Genomic DNA, 10682 nt, shown 5'->3' with positions numbered 1-10682 from the left:
CCCATGTTACATTATATTTCCTATACGGGTGGTTGGATTTGGCTCGTTCTAGCACAGATTTACTCGTCAGACCTTTCTTAATTTTATTGAGAACGGCCAAAAATCCATTTTTGACAAAAATCTTTTTATTATTACACCACTTAATATAATGCAGACTACGGCGATGATATCTCATTATTGGAAAAAACCACCGTGTTCTCCCCACCGGACTGCAGATACCGTCGAGCGGCGGGCGGCGGGGGGGCACTCTCTTCACTATAAGGACCCCGGGGCGCGACGACGTAGCGACTATAGGTCTGCAGCTGCGGCGATTCGGCAACGCGCGCGACCCGACGCGACGACGACGGCGGAAGGCGTCGTTATTAATGAGACTGACCGAAACACAACAACAACGTGACGACTGATACCTACGCGATATTGTTGTTGCGCCGCCACTATCGCGCGCGGTAGTCTGTGCCAACGTGCGATTATGTACAAACCGGTGTTGGGTGTCGTGTTCGTTCTCGTCGCGTTTTCGGCACATCCAGCGTGGTCGTCCGACGACGACGCTACTGCAGCCGTAGCTTCACCCGCCGACAATTCCACGACACACGACGTAGTCCGAGGTACGTGCAAAAAAATTTAAATTAAAAAAATTCTGGTATGATACCTAAGTGGTGCGCCACGATATTATGTGGGCCGATCGGGCGACCGGTGAAAATCGGCCGAAATATAATATAACACTATTTAGCTGCACCTTGGTGAATTTTTGGAATACAACCAGAACGCGTTTTTCGATGTTTCAAAGTACCCTGCTCAGCTATACTTTTTTAAGCCATTAAAGCGTATAAGTACGTGTATTTGTAATGCTACGAAATCTTTCTAAACAAACCCAATTTTTTTACAATAAAATAAGTATGAATAAATATTATCGCAATAAGAACGTTTTTAAAATGTTTCTGAAGTAGATATACTTTCAACTTTGGGAACATAACATAATGTAATTTCCAGATGCTGACTTCATAATATTATAAAATAAAGTTTTTACATTCTGGAAACCCATATAGGTATTTTTATTATTTCATTTTCAAAGTAGAATATTATAATATACTTTTTTATTCATTAGTTTTTTTTTTTTTATTCATAAGCATACACTGCCATAATATATAGTAGATATAGTTCAAAATACGACAATATAGATGAAGTTATACTACAAAAGTATTAGTTGTTTGGTGTATCGCGATTTTCATCGGCAGTTGGAACTCGATAGTCGGTATGCATATTTTTTATCGGCTGTATACCATAGTTGTGTTTCAAAGATAACTAGGTACAAAAAAAAGATCTCATCCGAATGAGGCTCGGGATTTTTGTTTTGCGTTGTATCCGAGTTGCGGCTGGATTAATATATTATACCTACCATTTTAAGATGTGTTTAATGTTGATCATACCTATAATATTCGGTGTACGAAACGTTCGCTAAAATATTGAATTCGTTCATGCGGTTTACGTTTACGTTATTTTTTTTTTTTTTAAATGAACATTTTCACGTTCACGTTCTTTTAAAAAAATGAGTGCATTAATATTTTGGTCCTTCATTTAAATATTACAATAGAAAAATGTTATTATATAATATTATTAATCAATATTTATACATACCTAATATTATATTTATTAAATGGCAAATAAATTTGAACTTCTTAAATATCGTTCAAATAATTGAAAATATAAACGTCGTTCACGTTCACGTTCGATTTGAAAAAATATAGTGATGTTCACGTATTAGTTACTAAATATGAACACGAATGCGTGAACAGTTCATAAACGACGTTCTTTCCAAACACTGAGAATATTATCGTTGCCCCTTTATGATAATAATAATGATTAATGACAGTTAACGTCGTTGACGATCATAATATTATATAGGTTTATTTTAATGTTTATAACATATTATGTTAATGTTTTATTGTTTATCATTTTAAGAAATGTCTATCATATTACAATATTAAATATTTGACTGTTTAGCAACTACAGTTTGAAATTAACAACTTTGAATTTATAAAAATAATATCTAACAGTAGTATCATAATATTTTTCAAAAAGATAGGTCAACAATTTTAATAAAAACTGAAAAACAAGTCATTTTAACATAAATAATAAAAAACATAATAACATAGTAAAAAAATTGGGACCGCAATTCGGAAGTAATTTTTACAACGGGACGCAATACAAGTTGGCCACCCTTTTTTCTTACACCTAGGATTATGTTCCTTTTTTATTCGTTTATTTGTCCTACGCAATGTGTTTCAAAATAAAATCATATTATTGCAATATTTACATTACTGGTAAAAATGTATATAATATAGTTTATAGATGATAATTTAGACGGCAAAATATTTGTTTATATTAATCGATTTTTCCGGGAATAGTTATTTATTTATTTATTTTCTTTTTTATCACCGTGATCACTCTCGCTGTGATCATGTGTTCATAAAGCAAGTCATTATTATATATTTTGTTTGAGTTAAAAATACAATAAAATAGTCAAAATGTTTTTTTTGGCGTCATTTCGTACCTATACCTATATAAAATATAAATTATAATTCCGGTGGTTTGCAGTTCCGCCGCCCGGATTAGCATTGAGTATTCAAGCTTCCGCAGAACGTTTAATTATCGCACGCGCGTCTTAAACGAAAAGCGTAGGTATTCTAATATGCGCAAAAAAATACAGTCTAATTTATACATATAATAACAAGTTATTTATTTTCATTCATGTTCTTCTACCTGCGTTTTTAATCAATATTAATAGTTGTTTTTAGAGCATATTTCAAATACCTGTACAAATATACGCATTTAATATTTAAAATTTTCAGCAGCAAATAATAGAATATCAATGAATCAACACTATACCATCATCTTGAAGCTATGAAAGTTTTACTTTAACAAAAAATATTACTTTAGGACATGAGTCATTATAACTATTATGAATTAATATCGTTGAAATAATTATATTGTTTGTAAGTTAACACTCAATTTAGTAAACTAGCACGACAACATATTTATCAAAACCGCACGACATAATATTAACAGATATAATAATATTAAATAGATAGGTACGTTTGTATAAATTATAAATTTAGAACTGAATTAATACTTACAAACTATAGCTGTGTGTATAAAAACTGTAGTTAAGTATATGTTTATTAGTTTATTACTTAAACAGACGACAGACTAATTTTAAACTGTTTAGTGATGATATAAGTATAAGTAAGTGTAACAATATCAACATATTATATTGGTTAGTACACGTTATTAATTAAATAGGTAGGAACCTACCTACCGACTACCACTAACCACAGTTACAAATCGTTTTACAACATTTTATGATAAATTTATTTAAAAACAATTTAAAGTATATTAATATCCTATTATGAGTTAGGTACTATTTGAGTTTTACAGTTATAAAACAAATTAGTGTGCTATGAATCATAACTTATCATTGTCAAATTGTTCATTATGTTGCTTATAATATTATAATATTATTGTCTTTACACTATTTTGTGTATAGGCTATACAACTGTACTGCCGTACTTGTGTAGTAAGTAATAACTCTTCAACCATAACGCAATTTGGTACCTTAGGTATAATATGTAAAAATATCTTCCGTTGTTCCATCTAAGGCATGAGTGAAGTTATTAAAAATGAATAATAATAATTTTTAACGAGCAGTGCTTTCTTTTTTGACACATGTTACATGTAATAATTTTATGTACCTACTACCTACAGCGTTCAAACATTTTTGGTGAAACTGACATGTACGAGTAGGTGCTTAATGCACACTGTAATAATACTGTATGTACCTAAACACAATTTCATTTTATTTCTAGATATAATATGGACTATGGCACAATGGGTGCTGAAACACTTTCCTCCCTAAGATAATTAGTCAAAGATATACCTTCCTCGTTTATGAGTTTACGATTTAATTTATATAAAGGCATAATAATACTTAAATCTATAACAGAACTTACAGTAATTTAAATATTTATGGCTTATTGTTTTTAAAACTAGGTTTACTTATTTAATTTATAATAAGTCTATAGTCTATGCATATGAATATTTTGTATCTATCGCCCTTCCCACATTTTTATCATTCCTAGATTTTCCACAGTATTTAATGTATGCGTAGGCATATGTATCGATTTAGCAAAATGTCTATCGTATGATACTATTAATAGTAGAACGTAATAAAAACCAGTCAGAAAATCTAGTTCCTTTAAATTCGGCCTGGGGCTAAGTATTGATAAAAAAATAAATTAAACCTATCGAGATTATGAATTGTACCTATTAACTATTGGCACTTTATACCTCTTGTAGAGCGTCTCTCAATGTTTTTTAAAATATCAAATACTCGTAAACGGCGGTGTACAACAAATAATCGTATTTACGGTTGAATTAATTTGCATATTTTATTAACTTTTATCGCCTATTCACGATTCACCCACATTTAAATGGCCAGTAAAGAATTTAATTGTAAACATAAAAAATTATCTATCTGTTACTAATATTAAATTATTATTATCTAGTCGTCATTCGTAATTATTATAGCCATAAAAAAAAAAAAATAAAAACATATTTCCAAGACCCCTAAAATATTTTTCTAATTTCATTCAGGAAAAAGTGTTTTTTAAGTACCTACGTTAATAAGTTCAACGAAAATAATTCTAAATAAATATGATAGGAAATCGTATAATTACAAATAATAATAAATTAATTAACTATGGATTATTATTTGTACTGCATATTTAGGTTTCTTGGAAAGTATATAGGTATTATTTCAATACTTCGTTTAAACTACCTATGTGTAACGGTATACATTGAATGGGTAAAAAGTTATTGAACAAAACAAAAAATTATTTAATATAATATATTCGATATTTGATCATTAAATTAGAAAATATATATATATAATTCAATTTTATTCGCGGGAATTTCATTGAATTTTTATTTGAAAATTAAAGAGCATATAATATGAAATAAAAACCTACATCACGTTTCTCTGTGTACTACCTTCATGGTGACTGGTAAGTATGTATCTATCTAATATGTATGTAGATCTATACTTTTTAAATAAACCATTTGTGATTTAATTATTGTTATTATTAGTGTTGATGGTAAACGATTACCATTAAATTAAACATTTTATGTCAGGCATATTAAAAAAGTATTTTGTACTTTTGTTTCTTGAGGTTAAAAACCTTGGCAATTCTTTCCGGTTTAAAATCTGGAAGTATGTTGTTAATATAATATGAGGGTATGGCTGTATTAGTAAAATACTCGTATGTAGTACAAACGAATAATGTATAATATTGTAAACAAAATACCAGTATACCAGTTTAATATGTAACCGTGGGCAGTGGCTAGTGGTGGTCGATGGATATAGATACACGGTGATTCATTAAGCATGGTCACCACCATTTTTTACATTTAAAAATGAATTTAAGTAAAATCTGATTTTGAAGTATACTTAAGGATCATAGGCGCAAATAGACAAATTATTTTGGGGGGACTAAAGTCTCTCCTATAATATTTTCTAAAAATTATATATGTTCAGTAATAATTACTGACTTTTGAACTGGGGGGACTTGACAGAAATGTGGCGGGACTAAATCCCCCCAAGCCCCCACCTATTTGCACCAATGTTAAGGATCATATTTCAAATATACTTGGAAATCCCATGTCATTTAAGGAAAATCATGGGCAATAGAAACATTAGAAATTCATTTTTCAAATGAGACTAGCCCATTTTACTGTTTTCACTCTCTTTTGTTTTTAAAATTTTGATGATCTGAATCAAAATTCGAAAATTAGTTTTTGAGTTATTGAACTTTGTGTACTATGAATAATGCTCCATGATAATAGGGTTAGAAGATATTACATAGTGCTATGATTGTTTTTAAATTTTATCATAGTAGTTATAAATAATTTATTAAAAATGTCAATATTTGTAAATATTTTTGAGACTAGATACGTGCTAGACTAAATATTACTGTAATATACTTTATATTTTATGTGAAACTACAATTAAGAACTATTATTCTTAGTAACTACATACAGTTTAATAACTCGGAAACTACACGTTCAATTTCGATTTCAATTTCGACTAATCAAAATTTAATTTTCTGAGTAACAATTTGAAGTACAAAATGGTGATTTTCATTTGAAAGAATAAGTTTGTATGCACATAAGATTCTCTTTAAATGGTGTAAGAAATCTAAGTAGATATATGAAAATATAGTCTTTAAGTGTAATTAAAAATTCTAAAAATAAAATTTTATAATAATTGAATTTTTAAAAGAAAAAATGAGGGTGAGCAATGCGCATGTCTGCAGGTGTATAACTCAGTATAATATGTAGAATGTACATGTATATTATAAATCGTGTAATAAGCTAGTGAGGACGAAGTGTTTTTGTCCATCGAAAATTGAAGTACACTATAGTATAACTCAAACATATATTATTGGCAAGACTTGGAACGGTATGTCCCTGTAATATATATCTATATTATTAATAAGATTATATAATATTGCGATTTTATACGTATTTAATACTGTTCACTATCTAGTAACTAGTCACTATTATTTTTAATTAAAATTCAAGAACATAATAAAAAGTATATAGGTAGAAGTAGTCATTTTGATCGTTCGAGGCTTTCTTATAATAAAATATAATTTAAAATCTCTATTAACTAATCAGGACTGGAATGGAATATGACGCCGTAGTATATTTTAATAAAATATGTTGATAATTTGACTAAAATATTTAAAATGTTTGTTAATATAGGGTTTGTTTGTCTGTTGAAAATCCTGTTTTAGATATTTAGTCTACAGCAGTACAATGTCATATAATATGAAATATATTATACCCATACATTTACTATGCGTTATGTGATAATCTGATAGATTTACAGGATTTTAACTAATAGATTTATTTATAAGTGTTTTATACTTTTTAATTTGTATGACACAAATGAACGATATTTTTATATGTGGTTCTTGGAGTACATTACTTTAAGACTATTATATTTTTTTCATTGTATTCTCACACAGTACCTATATAATATATTATATTATACAATTGTATAGGGTGATTCACTAAGCATACTCATCACTTTTTATTCAAACATTTTTAAATATACTTATAGTCTACAGACCATATTTTCAAATTCTTGAGATTCTTTGTAGGTACTACTTGAGGAGTGTTCTGTGGATATACATATTGATACATGATTTTTAAATGAGAACCCCCTTGTCTACTGTAAATTAGCAGTGGATAATTTTTCTGAAAACATTAACGTGTCAGAATCAAAATTAGAACAGGTAACTAGTTATTTATCATTGTGTACCAAGGACTATTATGTCCATAGTAATTTGTTTGGAAGATAGGTATGAGGGCTACGGTGATTTTAACATTTTATCTGTCGAAATTCTTAATTTTTAATAATGATTCAAGTATAATAAATACTAGATCCAATATAACATAATATACCTATAATTTATATTTTTGTAATACCGTTTTTAAAGACTATTATCCTTAATAAAAACAATTTAATAACTAAAAAACAGAAAAAATACTTGTTTGAATTTCGAATTAGGTACATACATAATCAATTTGCGAAAAAATTATCCACTAATAATTTACAATAAAAAAGGGGGTTTTCATTTAAAAAACAGAAGTTTGTACCTCCACAGGACACTCTTTGAAAATATGATCTTTAATATTATATTTTAAATTTCCGATAATCAGATTTTGAACAACTATATTATAAGAAGAAGAAAAAGAGGGTGGGTATGCTTGGTAAATCACACTATATATAATGTAATTTTAATTTTAGTTACTAAGTATCTACATTTGGTTTTTATCATTAATTAATAACTTACAAATTTACAAACATAAATATCACAATTATTGTAAACGACATTTTTGGATATAGTTATTTTCTTATTTGTAGACATCTTAACATTAGGTAGTCATTATTGCTTAAGGGGGCTCCATACGGTTTTGTCAAAAGTTAAAGCTAATATAGATTGAGCCAATTTAAACATAAATTATTTTTAAGTATATTTTACGTATCAATATATCATAAAATAAATCTTAAGAGGGCTGCGGGGGGTTGCAGTATATGAAAAAAGAGACTTTTAGACCAAAAAGCCAGATAGAACTGAAGGATTTGATTTGATATATTTCAATTTTTAAAATTGATTTTTATTGATTATCAAGTTTACTAGGTTTCCGTCGAGGCGATTTTGAATATCTATTTTTACAGCTGTGATATCCATGAATAAAATATGATATTTTTGTATTTATATTATCACATTAATTTGCATTAACACGTATTATTAAACTAACAATAATAAAATTGGAATAATAAAATCAATCGCCTCAATAAAAACCTAGTAAACTCGTTAGTCAATCATAACCCGTTTTAAAAATTAAAATCCCTCAAAACAAATTCCTCCCGTTATGTGTGGATTTTTTGGTCTAAAAGTCACTTTTTCGGGAATCCCCTTAATGTTTGCAAGTAATTTTTAAATAAAGTACTTACGAAAACTAAAATAAAATCCACTTCAAATATTTTGATACATCAATAAATAGTTAAATTAAATTAAATTAAATTAAATTAGTTCGTGGTTTTATAAAAATATTATTTTTTTTATTAAAAACCCATAATACACTATTGTATTTAGACAAAATTAATTTTTTATAATGTATAACTATAACACGTTGTTATGTTGACGTTTACAAAAATGTAATTACACTTTAAAATATTATATTGATGATAAGGAATGGGTCGAACCTACATTTTTACATCGATGCATTGTATTGGAAAATATATAACCTTTACTATTATTAATGAATATTACACAGTTCTACGGATTTGTATAACTGTATAAGTTATTGTAGTAATTATAAGTTAAATGTACATCCTATTAAGATTTAAGATACAACCACCGATAAAATGCGATCCATAGAACAATATTTACTAAGACAACTAAATGTATTTTATTGTACAGTTTTAGTTATAGGGGCCACTTGTAGCAGTAGCCAGTACAGAAGATTTTATAATTTTTTTGTAGCTTACAACCAATTTATATAGGGTACATTAAATCATTTTAATCTCATAAAATATTAAAGTCCATACAATTTTGCCATTTACAAAAAAGATGTAGGTAAACGTTACTTTGAAAAAATATATTTTTATAATAAATACTTTTTTTTTGTATAAAATATTATCATTAATTCTTTCATCAAGCTAGCTACCTATTATGTTTCACAGTTGTTTGAGTAAAGACTGAACGGGACACATTCACTTTTCAATTGAGTACATATTTTAGACGGTAGCAATGTTTGGGAATTTTTAGTATTCCTCAACAGTTACGCATCAAACGGATCCATTTTGGGGTTTTTAACCTTATGTCTATATAATATTATGTACTTATTAATTCCCACAAACTATTCAATATTCATCACTGCAGAATATACTGTATGTATCTAGCTATTTTTGAAATGTTTGACTTTTTTCGAGTTATGTTGATACCATTTTTGTTTCTAAGTCAAAAACCTTGAAAATGTAATACAAAGTTTCTCAGAAACTGTTCTTACAACATACAATAAAATTCGTGAAATCCATAGTCACTATTTTCTATAATAAGCTTTTGAAGTAATATTTTTAAGAAATTGGATAGTTAGTAAGTATATTAGTGATAGATGTGGTAGGTATGTGTCTTAATTTAAAATTAAAATAATAAATTTAAAAATGGATCAATAATATAATATTATAACTATCAACTAATCCGTCTTATTGTCTTATACTCTTATCTATAACCACAGCCCACGAGTGTAAAATTTAAAAACTTACGTTAGATTACCCTTAAAAACTACACGTTTGTATGACGCACACCGCACGAGTATACCTAATCAATTACAATGTTTGTAATAATGATTCAAAAGGTTTTAAAATAATTAACGATATCAGGGTTTGTTCAAAGTAGATATTTTATAGTTTTATGTTATATTTTTCTTACCAACATGGATACAAAAAATGATTAGGTATACGATTCATTTGAATGTATTGTTGACTAATAGTTGTATGGTTAATAATATTGTAATTTGTGAAAAACAGCTGTAAATCAATTTTTGTGAGAATAATATGAACCTACTTTGAGAATTTCGTAAATATTATTTTAATTAATTACGCGTTGCTGTAGGTACGGTGAATTTTTGCAATGGCCAATAATGCACATAATACGAGTGTCAAATGAACGGATCTGTCTTCTGAATTCAAATATTCAAGGCTAAAATACCAAGTACAATTTCAAATGCCCCTTTATTCGTATGATACACGTATTTCCACAACAATCCTAATTTGAAAAATGTGTATGAAACCATTACTTAGCATCTTTAAGAGACTGTCAGCGCACTATTAGTTTTCTCTCTCTAGCTCACACGCAACATAGACAAAATGCATTTACGCAAAATAATTTTTCTATGTGTTTAAGTAATCTTAGAGTAAAGTCACCCATGACAAAAAAGATAGAGAATAATACTTTTGAGGGAATGATATATCGGTTTGTCCAAATATTGTCTCAAAACAATTTAAACATCATTTAAATTTACAACATTTTTTTATTTATTTTGAAAGTCGA

The 10682-nt window shown here is 28.1% G+C and overlaps 1 protein-coding gene across 2 annotated transcripts in view; it reads left to right on the top strand.

The window, feature by feature from the left end:
- The first annotated feature begins 281 nt into the window (after nucleotides 1-281).
- The window catches only part of LOC100166559 (sodium/potassium/calcium exchanger 5), a 38369-nt gene continuing 27968 nt past the window's right edge, over nucleotides 282-10682 (top strand). The window contains exon 1 of one of the 2 annotated variants that reach the window (XM_008182730.2): nucleotides 282-605. In XM_008182730.2, the coding sequence (XP_008180952.1) occupies nucleotides 470-605 (136 nt within the window). In that variant the 5' untranslated portion in view covers nucleotides 282-469. The remainder of the gene's footprint in view (nucleotides 606-10682) is intronic. The other variant, XM_001952643.5, reaches the window with a different exon arrangement.

Source organism: Acyrthosiphon pisum, chromosome A2 (genome assembly GCF_005508785.2).
Source record: "Acyrthosiphon pisum isolate AL4f chromosome A2, pea_aphid_22Mar2018_4r6ur, whole genome shotgun sequence".
In the NCBI taxonomy this organism is placed as follows: Eukaryota; Metazoa; Arthropoda; class Insecta; order Hemiptera; family Aphididae; genus Acyrthosiphon; species Acyrthosiphon pisum.
This window is presented reverse-complemented; position numbering and strand designations above follow the sequence as displayed.